The sequence below is a fragment of the Salvelinus sp. IW2-2015 genome, linkage group LG7, assembly GCF_002910315.2.
Source record: "Salvelinus sp. IW2-2015 linkage group LG7, ASM291031v2, whole genome shotgun sequence".
Classification (NCBI taxonomy): Eukaryota; Metazoa; Chordata; class Actinopteri; order Salmoniformes; family Salmonidae; genus Salvelinus; species Salvelinus sp. IW2-2015.
In genome coordinates, this window is record NC_036847.1 from 16018007 (window position 1) to 16038070 (window position 20064).

At 40.8% G+C, this 20064-nt stretch overlaps 1 protein-coding gene across 1 annotated transcript in view; it reads left to right on the plus strand.

Moving 5' to 3' along the window:
* cntn3a.2 (contactin 3a, tandem duplicate 2) overlaps window positions 1-20064 on the plus strand; it is a 68480-nt gene that overhangs the window by 22258 nt on the left and 26158 nt on the right. Inside the window, exons 14-16 of the mRNA XM_023991139.2 lie at window positions 585-702; window positions 14988-15146; window positions 15828-15977. Of these exons, the coding sequence (XP_023846907.1) occupies window positions 585-702; window positions 14988-15146; window positions 15828-15977 (427 nt within the window). The remainder of the gene's footprint in view (window positions 1-584; window positions 703-14987; window positions 15147-15827; window positions 15978-20064) is intronic.

Here is a 20064-nt window from a genome sequence, read left to right on the forward strand (position 1 = left end):
TTTTCAACCTAACATTCATCTTTTGCCTCTGGTTGTATCCTCTGAGGTTTTCTATTTTGATGTTCAGCTGCAAAATGATCACTGATCAGGGTCTTGGAACAGATCTTCAACTGTATTGGATATCAGTGGGATAAAATTGCGTCATGCAGGTCCTGGACTACAAAAAAATATTACTGGATGAAATGAAACACCCACACACTCTGAGATTATACATCGGGCATATGTGTGTGTGACTGACAATTTTCTTATCACTAATGAGATTCACTCCTCAAAAATTCTATAATGTCCCCAAGTCCAAAGAGATTATCAACTAACTTGCCCGCTTCAAGGAATTAATTACCATAATTAAACCAGATCAGCCTCGCCACTATCGCTCCACCACAGCCAAAGGAAGGGATTCCACCTTTAATTTAGCATTCGCTGCTGGCAGTCGTCTTCAGAAATGAAAATCTACAGGGCCCTATTTTTTTTTAAATTACAGTGGAGAAAACTGCCCGAAGACCCATAGACGTAGGAGGGGGTTACATTACAAATGCCCTTTACTTACCCAGGTTGTTTGGGATTTCTTATGATTGCCTTTGTAGAGAACAGCTGGGGATCTGATGATCAGAAACATCCAGTTGAATCATGCCGGGAAGTACATCTGCGTGGTGGACACAGACGTGGAGAGCCTGTCAGCAGTGGCCATATTGATTGTAAAAGGTAAGAAACCCTCCTTTTCGCAGAATTACCACTCACTAATTATAACTGGAGTCAGTTCCTGTAAACACAGAGGGAGTATGGTTGAAGGCCCATTTAGTAGCACCGTTAACAGGGGAATATAGTGGTTAGCTTATTTACAGACATAGAATAGCATCATATAATTGAGCTGTTGTTGCTAGGGGGAAACGTACAACTGACACACAGGAGGCATTCTTAACTATTGAGAGAGAGGCCCTTTAAGGACTACATGACACATTTATATTAAATTAATGATAAGCATTTTGCCAATGTCAGCTTAGGTTGTACATTGAGTCGTCATCAATATTATCTTACTGAATTCCATCACTTTTCTGTCACAATATCCAGTAGATGGCGGATCTGAAGGAAATAGAGTAGGCCTACCGGGCCTAAAGCGAGTTCTGTCCTGGGGCATCAATCGTCAATGTCATTTTGGGCTTACAACGTGCTCTTTGCCAAAAATGTATTCTTAGGGTAACACACAAATGTATGTACAAATGTATGTTGTACAATAGATAAATCAAGATCCATTTCAGTGTTACTGATACCTTTTAGTTCTGAAATGAAAAGGGACTTTTATTTAGAAAACTCCTTACTAATGATATTGAATTTTTTTTTTATGAAGGTTGGTATGAATCATACTACAATACTCATAAATGTGTTTCATAAACGTGTTGTGAATGTAAAATACCTAAATATGTCCATACACTGTACTGTATTAAAAATGGGACATTTTTTAATTCCCATTGTAGTGATGCCTATAACAAAGCAAATCTAGTATGTTCATTTTAATCTCAGATTATTTTAACACCCCTGAGATTCTGACAGTATTCTCTCGGCCCTGCCAAGAAAATATAATTAACGAGATAAAGAATTGATCCTTGATTGTAGGTTCCATTAATAGGTTTTAATGAGGGCGACATATCAAAGCTTCTTATTGGAAAGAGCTAATGAGTTTTACATAGATCGATATCGTAAAAATTAAGCTGATGTTGACATTCTAAATATAATATATTTAGCATGTCTTTATTATAGAACATAGATTTACAGTACAGTGTTTAGGCTTTGAAGAACAAAGGTGTGTGTTGTTAAACAACATTAATACAATTAATGCACAATACGACACGACTCAAATTGTTAACGTGCGAATCACAACAACTTTTGACAGTTATTATACATTATTTGATTAAATATCAAGTCACGTTTGCAGTTCTTTATCGTGTTTTTGAAGTGTTGCACTGGCAAAATGCTCTAATAATTGAAATGTTTAGAATTCTGTTCAAATTCCAGCAAATGAGGAGTGTCAGTGGTCCTAGCATAAATATTAAATATCTATTTAATTCTGTGGTTCTTACTCATTGTTCGCTGGTGGTCTATGTATTAGCTTTGGCGAACTGACACCTTCATTACAACAGGAAACAGCAGATGAGCTTTAAACATCAGCCCCTCCAATTGGTTGGATAATAAAACAAAATAATTGAAAAGGGGGTTCTCGAAGGCTACAGAGATGGTTTTCATTTTCACCTTTTAATGTAGCCCTGTGACTACTACAGTACTGTTGATGAGTGAGAGGAGGAGAATTAGAGGGGGAAAATGTATAAGCCTGAAGTGGCTTCCAATTCCTTATTAATAGTGTTTTTTCCATTACAGCACATAGTGAGCTTTGGGCAAGAGACATATCTTTCTCTGTATTTTGGCTCTGGCCAATACAAGATAATATACAATAATATATAGTGCCTTCAGACAGTAGTCACACCCCTTGACTTTCTCACATTTTGTTGTTACAGCCTGAACACACAATAACCCATAATGTCAAAGTGGAATTATGTTTTTCAAAATGTTTACAAATTAATGAACAATGAAAAGCTGAAATGTCTTGAGTCAAGTATTCCACCCCTTTGTTATGGCAAGCCTAAATAAGTTCAGGAGTAAATGTTGCTTAACAATCACATATTGGAATGAACGTTATTTATAATAAGGGTTACATGGAGAAAATCGGACCTCTCTGAAATGAAAATGGATGGCCCTCCCTTCAGCAAAATATATATTTACCTTAACCATCCCTAAATGGTTGAAAAAAACAACAAGTAACCCTACCCTATACCCAAAATAATAAATAAAACAAAGAGAACATGTCTACCGTTTACCCCCACTTCTTGGACAGGCCAGAGCCTAAGATGTGCAGTTTTAGAAACTGTTCTTCGTCTTAAGCATTACATAGCAATGCGTGAATTTTGATAGGACACAGGGTTGCGGGCCAGAAGGTTGTGGGTACGCAGACAACATGGGGTGTAAGATCTCCTTTATAGTAAAAGCATTGCATTGTATTGTATTTGCAGGTCGGCCTTTTATAAACATTTCATGCAACTCAACATCATTTCACATATTAGCGAAGTCTTTTTTTAATACCACACAAATTACCAAAATTACAGGCTAAGAATTGACAGAGTGTCACGAACGTCGTAGTGAGGAGACCAAGGCGCAGCATGATTATAATACATATTCCTTTAATAAAGATCAATACTGAACAAACTATACAAAATAACAAAAACAAACGTGAAAGCTATAAGAAACGAGTGCAGACATGCAACATCACATAGACAATAACCCACAAAACCAAAATGGAAAATGGCAACCTAAATAGGATCCCCAATCAGAGACAACGATAAACAGCTGTCTCTGATTGGGAACCAATTTAGGCCACCATAGACCTATATTACCTAGACAATACCAAAACCCCATAGATATACAAAAAACCCTAGACAAGACTAAAATTCCCATACCACCCTCGTCACACCCTGGCCTAACCAAAATAATAAAGAAAACAAAGATAACTAAGGTCAGGTCGTGACACAGAGAGATGTGTTCATCTTATCATATTTCTCCAATGCCAAATCAGTGTGTCTTGTTTGTAAAGAAACTGTCCATGTTGACAAATAATTTAATCTGAGATGTCGTTAGGAATCTGATTATGGCATTTTCAAAAGTTAGGCCTACCTTTCCACCCCAGACAGAGTAGACCTACCGACACAGAAAAATGTAAGCTTTATCTCCTGGCTACTTCTTCCGTGGCTTAACCCAACGAGCGATGATCAGAAGTGTTTCCCTAAAAGTTGTCTGGGTTTAAACATCTATTGTACAGAAAGTGAATAGCTTAATCAATTGATAGTGACCGAATTAGATTACTTCCCAAGCAAAGCCAGCCTCTGAATGTCAAAGAAACAAAACAATTATATCCCCATATGCATCGGAGTGATGTCTTTCCCAGGTATTTTACGGCTTGTTTCTTTTTTTTAACTTAACAGCCCTTCACTGACATGGAGGTAGGCTATTTAAAGTGGTGGGTGGAGGAATTGACCGACAAATCTATTGGTTATAGCAGCCTGTAGCCTAATTTCGTTTGTTTGTCAAACAGGTAGGTTTACCTCTTATTTCTTAAATAGGAAGAAATATTTAAGCTTAACCACAAAAGCCCTCTTGTTGTTAGTAAAGTCTAAATAAAATATAGGCGGTTGAAATGAATTATGCCTACTCGAATTTGTCTTTTTTCAGCATCATGAGCTGTCCATTTCCCATTGTGCCACTGCTTCTGCTACAAGTTTCAGCACCACTATGTAAATTACTCCAATCTGGCTTATTGTGAGGTCAATAACTCTGATAAATACATCACGGCCAAGAAACATCATGTTTTTAATAAAAATCTATTATGGTAGTAGCAAGCTATCAAAGTTGACCACTGGCCCTCATCTTTGCACTCTCTTTCTCAAACTGAACAGAACATAGGCTATAGGCTAGTCCATGCATTTTTGAGACTAGGCCTAATCAACAACAAAAAAATCTAAAGAAACCTTTTGGCACTCCTCCTAAACTGTCACCGTAGCCCTACACAGCACAGCCATTGGTTAAGCAGCACACACAAAAGTATTTGATCAGAAAGAGCAGAGCAGGTTGGGGCTCAGGGTTGGAATATCCATTGCGCTGTGTAATGCAGCCTAGTTTTATCAAACTAAATCAAACTTTATTTGTCACATGTGCCGAATACAACAGTTGTAGACCTTACCGTGAAATGCTTGAAATGCGTCTTACCAGACGTAGCTTRTCTGTCCTGCCAATGCATGGAAAATTCTGCCAGCTCTATATTATCCGTGCCGTGGTTCAGCCATGACTCGGTGAAACATAAGATATTACAGTTTTTAATGTCCCCTTGGTAGGATAGTCTTGATCGTATATCATCCATTTTGTTTTCCAATGATTGCTAAAGTAGTTTGAAATGTTTTGGCAAAGTTTACAGGTAACCTTTGAGATATTTTGTAGTCACATTTCACAAGATGGAACCGGTGTTTTTCTGGATCAAACGCGCCAAATAAATGGATATTTTGGATATATATCGACGGAATTAATCGAACAAAAGGACCAGTTGTGATGTTTATGGGACATATTGGAGTGCCAACAACAGAAGGTCGTCAAAGGTAAGGCATTAATTATATTTTTATTTCTGTGTTTTGTGTCGCACCTGCAGGGTTGAAATATGCTTCTCTCTCTTTGTTTACTATGGTGCTATCCTCAGATAATAGCATCGTTTGCTTTCGCCGAAAAGCCTATTTGAATTCTGACATGTTGGCTGGATTCAAAACCAGTGTAGCTTTAATTTGGTATCTTTCATGTGTGATTTAAGGAAAGTTAGATTTTTATAGTAATTTATTTGAATTTGGCGCTCTGCATTTTCTCTGGCTTTTGGTCAAGTGAGACAGTAGCGTCCCGCCTAAACTCAGATTTTTTGATATAAATATGAACTTTACCGAACAAAACATACATGTATTGTGTAACATGAAGTCCTATGAGTGTCATCTGATGAAGACCATCAAAGGTTAGTGATTAATTTTATCTCTATTTCTGCTTTTTGTTACTCCTCTCTTTGGCTGGAAAAATGGCTGTCTTTTTCTGTGACTTGGCTCTGACCTAACATAATCGTTTGGTGTGCTTTCGTCATAAAACCTTTTTGAAATCAGACACTGTGGCTGGATTTACAACAAGTGTGGTGTAAAATACTTGTATGTTTGAGGAATTTAAATTATGGGATTTCTGTTGTTTTGAATTTGGCGCCCTGCAGTTTCACTGGCTGTTGACGAGGTGAGACGCTAGCGTCCCACATACCCTAGAGAAGTTTAAGAAAACATCTTTGTCCAGTTCAAGGTGTGTTATTGCTGTTCTGATGTTCAGAAGTTATTTTCGGTCATAAGAGACGGTAGCAGCAACATTATGTACAAAATACGTTTTTTTTAAAGTTAGAAACAACGCGAAAAAAACTAGCAAAATAGCACAGCTGGTTAGGAGCCCGTAAAACGGCAGGCATCCCCTCCGGCGCCATTCTACCTATTTACACCATCCCAGCAGCTATCTCAGAAATACTGTATAACTTTGCTCTGTGCTTCTCCAAGCATGCACATCGAAACCTATAAGCTGTTGATAATTTGATTGAGACCACTCTAAATAGCCTATAGATGCAAAAAAAAAAWWMTTRACCTTTATTTAGCCAGGTAGGCAAGTTGAGAACAAGTTCTCATTTACAACTGCGACCTGGCCAATAATAAAGCAAAGCAGTTAGACACATACAACAACACAGAGTTACACATAGAATAAACAAAACATACAGTCAATATTACAGTTGAAGAAAATCTATATAGGCAATAAATAGGCCATGGTGGCAAAGTAATTACAATATACCAATTAGACACTAGAGTGATTGATGTGCAGAAGATAAATGTGCAAGTAGAAATACAGGGGTGCAAAGGAGCAAGATAAATAAATAAATACAGTATGGGGATGAGGTAGTTGGATGGGCTATTTACAGATGGGCTATGTACAGGTGCAGTGATCTGTGAGCTGCTCAGACAGCTGGTGCTTAAAGCTTGTGAGGGAGGTAAGAGTCTCCAGCTTCAGTGATTTTTGCAATTCATTCCAGTCATTGGCAGCAGAGAACTGGAAGGAAAGGCGGCCAAAGGAGGAATTGGCTTTGGGGGTGACTAGAGAGGTATACCTGCTGAAGCGTGTGCTACGGGTGGGTGCTGCTATGGTGACCAGTGAGCTGAGATAAGGCGGGGCCTTACCTATCAGAGACTTGTAGATGACCTGAAGCCAGTGGGTTTAGCGACGAGTATGAAGCGAGGGCCAGCCAATGAGAGCGTACAGGTCGCAGTGGTGGGTGGTATATGGGGCTTTGGTGACAAAACGGATGACACTATGATAGACTGCATCCAATTTGTTGAGTAGAGTGTTGGGGGCTGTTTTGTAAATGACATCACCGAAGTCGAGGATCGGTAGGATGGTCAGTTTTACGAGGGTATGTTGGCAGCATGAGTGCAGGATGCTTTTTTGCGAAATAGGAAGCCGATTCTAGATTTAATTTTGGATTGGAGATGCTTAATGTGAGTCTGGAAGGAGAGTTTACAGTCTAGCCAGACACCTAGGTATTTGTAGTTGTCCACATATTCTAAGTCAGAACCGTCCAGAGTAGTGATATTGGGCGGGCGGGCAGGTGTGGGCAGCGATCGGTTGAAGAGCATGCATTTGGTTTTACTTGCATTTAAGAGCAGTTGGAGGCCACGGAAGGAGTGTTGTATGGCATTGAAGCTCGTCTGGAGGTTAGTTAAAGAAGGGCCAGAAGTATACAGAATGGTGTCGTCTGTGTGTGATATTGCGCGCCCAGCTGAGAATCAGAGATGAGGGCACACATCGATATACAGTATAGCCTAATAAGCAACTAATTCTAAAACACTGAGAAATATTGAAATTTCATCAATTACAAATTACATGACWCTCCCCTTGACTAGATGTAAAAAAWWAWAATACTAAACCCTCCCCTTCACTGAAATTAAAAAACCATGACCCTCCCCCATTTTCTTTCAGATAACCATTCTGTACATTTTCATCCATCTGTAAGTTGCATCAACTCACTCTGTGTGCAATAATAGTGTTTAACATGATTTTTAAATCACATCTCGTCTCTGTACCCCACACATACAGTCTAGTCTCTATTTCCCGAAACGACTCTTCAGATATTTTCATATCTTATCGAGTACAGTCTTGTATTTATGTATCATTATTACCTCATCAGTTCTCATTACTGAACGTCACAAACCCTTGGATATCTGCACAAACCCTAGCCTCCATAATGTTTAATTGTTTATTTACTAACTAACTAATCAAATCACAGAATTACATAAACAAACAATATAGTTATTGGTTACTAACACAATGCATTGATAAGTCCCTAGTGGGCTAAACCAGTATGACGGCTTGGTAGACAATGGAAAGGGGTGAGGACAGATAAAAAGCGGGAAAGATAAAATGGACCCACTACACACAGTTGATAATTATATTCAATTAAATGTATATATCTACGCCCGTATGCCATTGTTGTCTTCTCTGTTGGAATCACAGGCCCGTCTGCTGGAGAGTCAGTTCATCAGAGAGTCTCTGGTTAACTTCCCCAGAAGTCACAATGTCTTTCATAGTTGTCGCTTTCTCAGCGACTCTGGATAGTGTCTGTTGTAATGCATACGTCTAGCGTACAGATGGTCGTTGCATGGAATAGATGCTTCCYCGGTTATTGGTTATCTCGCGCTAGACTTACATAATTTCCAGCTGCAGACTAGTAATTCTACGTCTAGGATTTGTTCTTATTCTGTAGTGATCGATAGTCTCAGAGTTGAACCATTTCCAGCCGTGTAGCCAACACTACACGCTGTCTGGTCTCCTGGGCCTATTGTTATCTTTTCAAAAGTATTCTTATACTTATTCATTAGGGGTGAAACAGTTCACAAAACTCACTGTTGGGTATGATACGGTACAGTGGCATCACGGTTTGGTACGGTTTCGATACATCGACAAAATAAATGCCTGAGAAATATGTCATTTGTATTTAGATTTTCCATTTATTATCATAGTAAACATGGGTAGCTTGAATTCCCAGGAGCATATGGAAACAAAGGGACAACAAAAAACAGCAGCGCCTAGTCATTTAAAACAGAACTTCAACAAGAGTGCATAGTCCAGCAGCATATATCAAATTTGGTCAAATAGCAGTGTCTTAAACAAAATAGGACCARTTGAGACAGGTTATTTGAAAAAAATCTAAAATCAAAACATTTTTATCCGATTTTCAAGTTTTTCTTTAAGAAGATTAGTCTATCCAAATTATCTGCAGTGAGCACAGATCGGCTTGCTGTGACAATGTCAGCCGCTGTGGAGAATACCCTCTCGCTAGGGACAGAGGTCCCAGGCACAGCCAGGTAGCGCCTTTCTAACATGGCAACATGAGGGTATATTAACTGTTTGGTCTTCCACCATGTACAGTTGAAGTCGGAAGTTTACATACACCTTAGCCAAATACATTTAAACTCAGTTTTTCGGTTTTGGAGCAGTGGCTTCTTCCTTGCTGAGCGGCCTTTCAGGTTATGTCGATATAGGACTCGTTTTACTGTGGATATAGATACTTTTGTACCTGTTTCCTCCAGCATCTTCACAAGGTCCTTTGCTGTTGTTCTGGGATTGACTTGCACTTTTTGCACCAAAGTACGTTCATCTCTAGGAGACAACGCGTCTCCTTCCTGAACGGTATGACGGCTGTGAGGTCCCATGGTGTTTATATTTCCGTACTTTTGTTTGTACAGATGAACGTGGTACCTTCAGGCATGTGGAAATTGCTCCCAAGGATGAACCAGACTTGTGGAGGTCTACAATATATTTGCTGAGGTCTTGGCTGATTACTTTTGATTTTCCCAMGATGTCAAGCAAAGAGATACTGAGTTTGAAGGTAGGCCTTGAAATGCATCCACAGGTACACCTCCAATTGACTCAAATGATGTCAATTATCCTATCAGAAACTTCTAAAGCCATGACATAATTTTCGGGAATTTTCCAAGCTGTTTAAATTCACAGTCAATTTAGTGTATGTAAACTTCTGACCCACTGGAATTATAATACAGTGAATTATAAGTGAAATAATCTGTCTGTAAACAATTGTTGGGAAAATTACTTGTGTCATGCACACAGTAAATGTCCTAACTGACGTGCCAAAACTATAGTTTGTTAATCAGAAATTTGTTGAATGGTTGAAAAACGAGTTTTAGTGATTCCATCCGAAGTTTATGTAAACTTCCGACTTCAACTGTAAGTGGATCAGCATCCAGGGGAATACATTCCACTTCCCTGTATAAGGTCACCTCCTCCTCTATGACCTTGACCTTTGACTTAGTTCCCTGCTCCTGGGTCGTGAACAACTCCAGAAAAAGCTCAGCCATGGCAGATTTCTTTTCTGGAGGAGAATCCCTGTCGTCTGTCGTCTCTGGAGAGGGGTTGGCTCCTGTGGTATCTATAGCTTGACCCTGCAGAATTAAATTAGATGGAAATGACTATCTCTGAAGTGGCTTTAAAAATATGATTTGTTGTTAGAAGTATATATCAGACACTTATTACAATTATTACTTTATAATTAATTGTTAAATAAATCACTAATTAATTAAATAATAAATGTCACATGAACAAAATAAATACAATACCTGTTGTATATTGGTCACAATCTCTGCTGTGAGTTCATTGTAGACTCTCAGACGAGCAGCAGCATCCAAGTGCAGCAGGGACTTGAACCGGGGGTCCAAAGCGGTGCTCTTGTGTAAGAAATCTTGGACACCAGGGTCAGCATATCTAGGCTCCAGGTTAACTCTGATAGCAGTCTTGACATCCCTTACTGTGGGTTCATCTTCATCAGATGCCACCATTGATTTCAGGATCATTGTTTTCATAGGCAGGACCATGGAAACTGATGGAATGCTCTCAGTGCATGTCAGTGTTGTGACTGTTTTGAGAGGTTTGCACACTTTGGATAACTTCCTCTGCTAGTCTTATGTCATTTCAGACAAAGTCACAATATCTTTGACATTCTTCCTCACAGCTTGATCAGTCAGTGTAGAATACACCGCAACTTTCTGCATGGTTGAGGTATCTCTCAACCATGTCATGGCTTGAATTCCATCTAGTAGGGACATCTTGGATTAGTTTGTGGTTTGGCAGCTCCAGCATCTCCTGTTTAGTCTTGAAAAAATGTGCAGCAGTTGTGCTTTTATGAAAGAATGATACCACCTTCCTGATCTTTGCTAGGAGGCAAGAGATTGGATTCACTGACATTTCTTTTTGAGATGCTAGATTAATTACGTGAGCAAAGCATCTTATCTGTGGCCCCAATCCAGCTAGTGCAACTGCATTTACAATATTTCTAGCGCTGTCAGTGGTTACAGGAATCGTAACATTATCCCTCTCCAACTTCCACACTGCAACTACTTCCCTTAGCTCTTCCCCCAAGTTTACACTGGTGTGACTACTCTCAAGGGGATGTGTTTGAAGGACATGGCTTTTAATCTCCCACTCTGCCATATTGAGATGAGCCGTTACAGTAAGGTAGCGCTCTGTAGCTCTAGACGTCCAACTGTCTGTTAGAGCAACAGACCGCATTTCTGACAACTCGCTCTCAAGTTGTAATTTTGTTTTTTTTTGTATCAGGCAGGTATTAATGTCTGGGAGAAATGTGTACGGATAGGAATAGTGAAGCGCAGCTCGACCACTTTAAACATGTTTCTGAACACCGCATTCTCTACCCCAGAGAAGGGTCTCATATGTAAATGAATTTTGCTATCGCTGCGTTGATTTCTTTAGCCCTACCGGAGTCAGCCGCACTTTGGGGTGATGTCGGGGCAAATGAGTAGTCATGMTACTCGTATTGCCACTCGAATAGTCTATCGGCAATGAACAGAGCCTACATGTTGAAGAAGTTTTATCCACCACTCGTTGGCAATCCCCGTTATAGTTTACAGGGAAACCGAAATGTTCCCAGATGGCAGACCTGAATGATACTGGGGCGTCTTCTAGTTCTGGCTTGCCATGTTGCTCRTTTGCATATAGCTAACTGCTAATTCCTTCATCAGCTAATTGCTGCTACGACGGTCTCTCAGCTCTGTTCTCGCTCGGGTCACACATATCATATTTAGTCAGGCGGAGCTGCATAGAGAGACAAGGATACAATCCTTTCGCTTTCATTAAAGATCGACTCTATTTCATTGTGACTAATCTTCTCAGGAAAAGACATAGAAACGCTACCTAAATCTTCAGGACCCTGTTCCTTTCAAAGCATATATGGATGGGTAAAAAAGTCACTCACTATAGACAGTAAGAGTCTTCACAGAATCCTTCTGTTATCATCTGTAAATCGGTTTCAGGGAGTCGATGCTTTTCCATGGCATGGTCTTGCGTATCTCAATGTAGAGGTGATAAATTAATGGGTGTGTATGCACTGCACCTGTCGGAAGAGAGAGACGAACTAACATTGGCTCTCTACAGTCGCGATCACGTGCAAATTATAGGTCACAGTTTATTGAAAACGTTTTAGATTCAACCTAAAAGAGACGCTATTCTGGCTACTGACTGAAGAACTCAACTACAGAGATAAGATTGCCCAATCCCTAGATCTTCATCTGCGTTCGAGACGTGTCTTGATTGCAGTGCTGCAAGGAAGGCATGAGGATGAGCAGATGTGGCCAGGGCAATAAATTGCAATGTCCGTCGTGTGTAGTACGGCCTAAGACAGCGCTAACAGGGAGACAGGACGGGCAGCTGATCGTCCTCACAGTGGCAGTCCATGTGTAACAACACCTGCACAGGATCAGTACATCCGAACATCACACCTGCGGGACGGTCAGGATGGCAACCACAACTGCCTGAGTTACACCAGGAACCGCAACTCCTCTCCATCAGTGCTCAGACTGTTGCAATAGCTGAGAGAGGCTGGACTGAGGGCTTGTAGGCCGGTTGTAAGCAGTTCCTCACCAGACATCACAGCAAGCAAACGTCGCCTATGGGCGCACATAACGCCATACCCACTGTCGCTGGAGACAGACAGGACTGGCAAAAAGTGTTCTTCACTGATGAGTCGCGGTTTTTGTCCACCCAGGGGTGATGGTCGGATTCACATTTATCGTCAAGGAATGAGGCGTTACACCGAGGCCTGTATCTGGAGGGGATCGATTTGGAGTGGAGGGTCGTCTGGTCTGGGGGGGTGTGTCACAGCATCATCGACTGAGCTTGTTTGTATTGCAGGCAATCTCAACGCTGTGCGTTACAGGAAGACATCCTCCGTCCTCATGTGGTACTCTTCCTGGCAGGCTCATCCTGACATGACCTCAGCATGACAATGCACTCACCATCTGCTCGTTCTGTGTGTGATTTCTGGCAGACAGGAATGATCCGTGTCGATGCACCGATAGCCCAGACTTCATCCCATCCGTTACGTGTGGCAGTAGGCAGGCCATTGAAATTCGTGACCAGGTAGCCTGTGAGGTAGTCCGAACTCTCACACAACTGAAATCGTGGTGGCGATCTGCAGACAGGGCCGAATGGCACTGCACGGTACTTCAATGCAGCTGAGCACAAGGATACTGACTGTTATCTTTGATTTTGACTCCCCCCCCCCTTTGTTCAGGACACATTATTCAATTCCGTTAGTCACACGATGATCTGTGAAACTTTTTCAGTTTATGTCTAGTTGTTGAATCTTGTTATGTTCATGCAAAATATTTACACATCTTAAGTTTGCTGAAAATAAACACAGTTTAATAGTGATAGGACATTTTCTTTTTTGCTGGATTTATATGTATATTTTTTCCACATTAATTTATACGCCATAGATTTATGCAATAATATTTCTTTTCACAATGAAATATATCATACATTGGGAGAAAAGTATTTGATACACTGCCAATTTTGCAGGTTTCCTACTTTACAAAACATGTAGAGCTCTGTAATTTTTATCATAGGTACACTCCAACTGTGAGAGACGGAATCTAAAACAAAATATCAGAAAAACACATGTGTATGATTTTTAATAATTAATTGCATTTTATTGCCCCACTGTATTATAAGAAATTACAGACCTTACATGTTTTGAAGTAGCGAAACCTTGCAAAATGGCCGTGTATCAAATACTATGTTGCCGCCACTGTATATATACATATATATTTATCTTCCTTAGCTGGAATAAATGATTAATGTATTGTTAGGTTCGCAGTACGTACCGAACCGTGCATCCTGGACCCTGTACCGAACGGTTCAATACGAATACACGTACCGTTTCACCCCTATTATTCATTCATCTTATGCAACATTCAGAAGTAAACCTGACAGTTGGGAAATGTCCACTTTAAGAGATACAGTTATGTGTGTTTCCTGTCCTTCATGAGATCACCAAATGAAACACACTCAACATGACTGTCCCTTAAGTGTCCACGGACCATTCCCAACATTCTCAAAAATAGAAATATTGTTTAATTCTCCCATTTTGGGGATTATGAGTTTCGGCAAGAGAAGCTCTGTTCTCCATAGACTCTCTCCCTCAATACTGCATGGCAGTTTCTACCAGGTATTTTTGACCGTTGTAAAACCTGATTTGGGAGAGAGAATGAGAGAGGGGGAGCCACGATCTACACCCAAAAAGCGCCACGTCGTGACAGATTCAACTACAAATACCAGGGAGGTCGTCCAATGCCTCGCAATGAAGTGTACCGATTGGTAGATGGGTAAAAATATATATATATCCCTTTGAGCATGATGAAGTTATTAATTACACTTTGGATGATGTGTCAATACACCCAGTCACTACAAAGATACAGGCATCTTTCCTAACTCAGTTGCCGGAGAGGAAGGAAACTGCTCAGGYATTTCACCATGAYGRCAATGYTGACTTTAAAACAGTTACAGAGTTTAATGGCTATGATAGGAGGAAACTAAGGATGGATCAACAACATTGTAGTTACTCCACATACTAACCTAATTGACATAGTGAAAAGAAGGAAGCCTGRACAGAATAGAAATATTCCAAAACATGCATCCTGTTTGCAACAAGGCACTAAAGTAATATTGGGGAGTTTTTCAGGATAAAAATTCATAAAATAAGTCAAGGGGTATGAATACTTTCAGAAGGCACTGTATGTCATTTAGCAGACAGTTTTATCCAAAGTGACCGACACTCTTGCGCYCATATAGTAGCACTGTATAGGGAATAGGGAGTCATTTGAGATTGGCTCAGTGTGGATGGCWGCTGAATTAAGGAGCTGTTGCAGCAGCAGATYATYAAGAGGGGTGTGTGTGTATGTGTGTACGTGCCTGGATGTGCGTGTACAGTAGGGGGGACTCTAACTCTGCTTATTTTGCGATTGAGTCAGGCCCCCCTGGCCCTCCAGACACAGTGGCAGTGGAGGAGGTAACGGACAGCACAGCCCAGCTCTCATGGAGCCGCGGCAGGGATAACGGCAGCCCCATCACCAGCTACCTCATCCAGACCAGGACCCCSTTCACTGTGGGCTGGCAGAGGGTGGACACAGGTAGGCCTGCACATTGATCTAACCTCTTTGTTTATCTGTGAAGATTTAATTGATAGGTCATACATTTCATCAGGTATGGAAATTAAGCTAGCCCGCTAGTCCGTAGCTAGTTCTTTTCAGACTGGGATAGCAGAAAATGTGCCCAACTAGCCTSCRGGCTAGTGAAATTCTGTCTTTTCAAATATGGCTTGGCACAGATTTTGGACCCGGGCTAGTAAAATTTGCAGTCTTCTTGGCCGGCTGGCCAGTGCCCAATATCCATATGTTCCATCCCTGCATTTGGGCTCCCGAGTGATGCAGCGGTCTAAGGCACTGTATCTCAGTGCTAGAAGCATCACTACAGACCCTGGTAGATTCCAGGKTGTATCACAACCAGCCGTGATTGGGAGTCCCATAGGGCGGCGCACAATTGGCCCAGCTTCGTACAGGTTTGGCCGGGGTAGGCTGTCATTATAAATAAGAATTTGTTCTTAACTGACTTGCCTGGTTAAATAAAGGTTAAATAAAATAYAAAATGTGATAATGAACATGTGAAAGAATATTTAATGTTGAACCACAACAACAGATCATGTAGATGCCCTATCCTTATTTATTTTACCATAAGGGACTATTCGATTGAAATTATGGTTTATCTACGTTGATGGGATGCCTGATCTTAGCCTTATTTCCCTCTGTCCCTAGTTCCTGAGGTAATTGATGGCAACACACTGACAGCCACAGTGGTGGATCTCAATGCCTGGGTGGAGTACGAGTTTCGAGTTGTGGCAAAGAACAGTGTGGGAGTGGGCGAGCCCAGTCCCACCTCCCTCCAGACACGGACAGAGGATGCAGGTGAGTTGTTCACACAAATTCCACTCCATAAAACGCTTCATAAAAATGCTTCATAAAACGCTTCATAAACTTTTCATGACAAGTAGCTGGGTCATTCCACGAATAGAGTGCCTTTTGCATCCCTTTTGATTTTAAGTAGAAATTGTGCACCATATTGAATTTTAAAATCCTGTTATATTAAATGGAAGTGCCCTTTAAAAGGTTGAGTAAGTTCGATTTTTGTCCTCACATTGTACCCACATTTCTATTATATGTAAATAGTTTATGATAAGTAAATGCCATAATGTAGATATTTTGTTAGATACTGCTCGCTATTAGATTTTTTCATTTTAGCTGTCATGCTAGCTATTCGGTCCAAACCACTGAGCTATATATGAACTAGAGGCCGCGTTCAAGACGGACGACCATTGTTTTCAATGTAATCTACTCATGTTTGCATGCACTGTTTCGTGGTTGTCCAGATTCGGTTTTAGAGAGCTGATTACGCCTGCGCATGAGCACTTAATGCGCACTGGAGCAGCGCGAGAAGTGACAACATCATCAGGTCATCCAGAAATTTGACAGAGTGAATTCATATAAAATGTTAATATCTTCAGCTGTGAGTGATGGAAAAAATCAGCCTGTAAGACAATTTACTTTAATAATTTAATGGATGTTTTTGTACAGTGTATTATTTGCAATTTCTCATTTGACTTCTCCTATGGGAGCTGCGGCAGATAGCCTAGTGGTTAGAGCGTTGGGCCCAGTGACTGGAAGGTAGCTGGATCAAATCCTGAGGGACAAGGTAAAAATCTGTTGTTCTGCTCCTGAGCAAGGTAGTTTAACCAATTGTTCCCCGGGCGCCGTGGATGTCGATTAAGGCCCCCCCCCCCCCCCCCCGCACCTTTCTGATTCAGGGCGTTGGTTAAATGCGGAGGAAACATTTCAGTTGAATACATTCAGTTGGACAACTGACTAGGTACCCCCCTTTCCCCCATCCTATGAGAATGTTAATTTTGGGCTTGACTTCAGAAAACTGCAATCCCGAAAGTGTCCTCTGGGTAAGTGAAAAGCGTGCTTCTAGACTGGAACCCTGGGCCTTGGTACCAAGTAATGTAAAGAGAGGGAACAGTCAGATGCGTCATAATAATCCCGGAAGTAAAGCCCGCACTGGAAAGACAGATTTGAAATGGAATTACATTGAAAACAATGGAGCAGGGTGGAAAAAATCCCATTTAAGTATTTTTTGGAAGGTTCTGGTCACAATTCTACTAAGAATGAAATACAGTGCATTCGGAAAAGTATTCAGACTCCTTACTTGTTTCCCCAAAAAATTTCTCATCAATCTACACACAATCCCCATAATGACACAGAAAAACTGAACTATCACATTTACATAAGTATTCAGTCCCTTTACTCGATTAGCAGCCTTGAGTCTGTCTTGGTATGAAGCTACAAGCTTGGCACCACTTGTATTTTGGAGAGTTTTCTCCCCATTCTCTCTGCAGATCTTCTCAAGCTTGGTCAAGTTGGATGGGTGAGCAATTGCTGCACAGCTATTTTAAGACTCTCCAGAGATGTTCGATCAGGTTCAAGTCGCGGCTCTGGCTGGGCCACTCAAGGACATTCAGAGACTTGTCACGAAGCCCACTCCTGCATTTGTCTTGGCTGTGTGCTTCTCGTTCGTTGACCTGTTTGGAAGGTGACCCTCCCCAGCCTGAGCACTCTGGAGCAGGTTTTCAATCAAGGATCTCTTCGTACTTTGCTCCGTTCATCTTTCCCTCGATCCAGACTAGTCTGCCAGTTCCAGCGCTGAAAAACATCCCCATAGCATGATTCTGCACCACCCTGCTTCACCATAGATATGGTTCAGGTTTCCTCCAGACATGACGCTTGGCATTCAGACCAAATTCTTGTTTCTTGGTTTCATCAGAACCAGAGAATCTTGTTTTTCATGGTCTGAGAGTCCTTAGGTGCCTTTTGGCAAACTCCAAGGTAATTTGCCTTTTACTGAGGAGTGGCTTCCGTCTGGCCACTCTACCATAAAAGCCTGATTGGTGGAGTGCTGCAGAGATGTTTATCCTTCTGGAAAATTCTTCCATCTGTCATAGTGACCACCTCCCTGACCAAGGCCCTTCTCCCCCGATTGCTCAGTTTGGCTGGGCGGCCAGCTCTAGGAAGAGTCTTGGTGGTTCCAAACGTCTTCCATTTAAGAATGATGGAGGCCACTGTGTTCTTGGGGACCGTCAATGACGCAGACATTTTTTGGTACCCTTCCCCAGATCTGTGCCACGACACAATCCTGTCTCGGAGCTGTACGGACAATTCCTTCGGCCTCATGGCTTGTTTTTTGCTCTGACATGCACTGTCAACTGTGGGATCTTATATAGACAGGTGTGTGCCTTTCCAAATCATGTCCAATCAATTTAATTTACTACAGGTGGACTCCATTGAAGTTGTAGAAACATCTCAAGGATGATCAATGGAAAAAGGATGCACCTGAGCTCAATTTCGAGTCTCATAGCAAAGTGTCTGAATACTTTYTCATTATAGTGTATTGTGTGTAGACTGATGAGGGAAAAATGTATTTAATACATTTTAGAATAAGGCTGTAAAATGTGTAAAAGTCAAGGGGTCTGAATACTTTACGAATGCACTGTATTTGCAGCGGATGCTATTGGCAAGCTATTTCATTGTTTTTTTTATGGGTCCATTATTATCCCATTTCAATTTTATAAGATGCTTTGGGCAGAGCAATTTAATGAATTTAATTTGTCAAATTCAAWATAACTAAAATATCACAAAGATATCGTAATAAACCCCTAGTAACAACTTATTTTCGTCAGGGAATAGGAAACAAGAACCTCAACCTACAGCGGTCAATTGTTTTTGCCATATTTAGAAGCAAGCACCAACACACTTGATAAAAACTGAAACACACATGTGAAAGCTTAATTACATAAACGATGGAATATGTCCATGATAAAAACAAGAGAATGAAATATAATTGGATACATTAGAAAAAAGATTAGTTGAGAACCAGCCAACACTCGTGTGTGGATTGCTATTCCTAAAATCAATATGGACATCACCTGGTGCTGAAAGTTGAGTATGCTAATTTAATAACAAGAGGGCTTTGTTGGAGCCCTATTTAAGAAATAAGAGACAGGCTTACCTGTTTGATAGATGCAGTAATGTTATTCATATATTTGTTGGTAGGCCTAGCTATTTCCTCAAATACTGTCACCAGGTCTACCTCTATGTCTGTGGAGGGCTTGGTGTATGGCTGAAAAAAGGGCTTGAATTGAGGGGGTAAAGGGCAAAAAGCATACCCCTTGTTAGCTTGAGGGAGGAAATAAAATGGATCCAGATTATATAAAGCAATCAATAACGATGATAAACTCGATGATTAACACAATGCTTTGTGCTAAAAATGAGCTGTAAAATACACAAGAAAGKCACGGCTCTGATGCACACGGAGATAAAGTATATTTGGTTAGTCTATGACATTCAGAGGTTGAGCTACGGCCTTCTGCAGGTCAAGGACACCAACAATATTGACTTTGTTTGMGAAGTATTTAGTAATCTAATACAATCACAATGTGACTGTTGCTATCAATTGAGATATGCATGTTATGTAAAAGAGAATATGTTTTTAAGCCCAGGCAGCTTTTAGGGACGCACTTGTACCTTCTGCTTTTGGGTTAAGCCACGGACGAGTAGCCAGCTTCAAATTCTTCATTGGACTCAGGCCTCATGTTTGGGGTGGATTCATGACGACGTCTCATATTTAATTATTTGCTTACAGCGACAGTTTTGTTGCAAACAAGAKACTGGTTTGGCATCGTAGAAGTATGGTAAGATGAATATCACTTAATAGGGTATRAATAGAGACATTGACATTTTTATGTTATTGTCATTTAATTAATTAGCCCACTAACCAGATGTGTTCAATGTGTAGTGTAGGCCTATGAATTGGGCTGTGAGTCTTTGCTAGCCTTTGCTGTTCTGGCCCGCTGACTAGCTACAAGCTCAGGAAGAAATTGGCTGGAGACCAAACCTAGTTGCCAAACCCTGTTGCATTTCGTAAATTCAATCACCCCCTTCA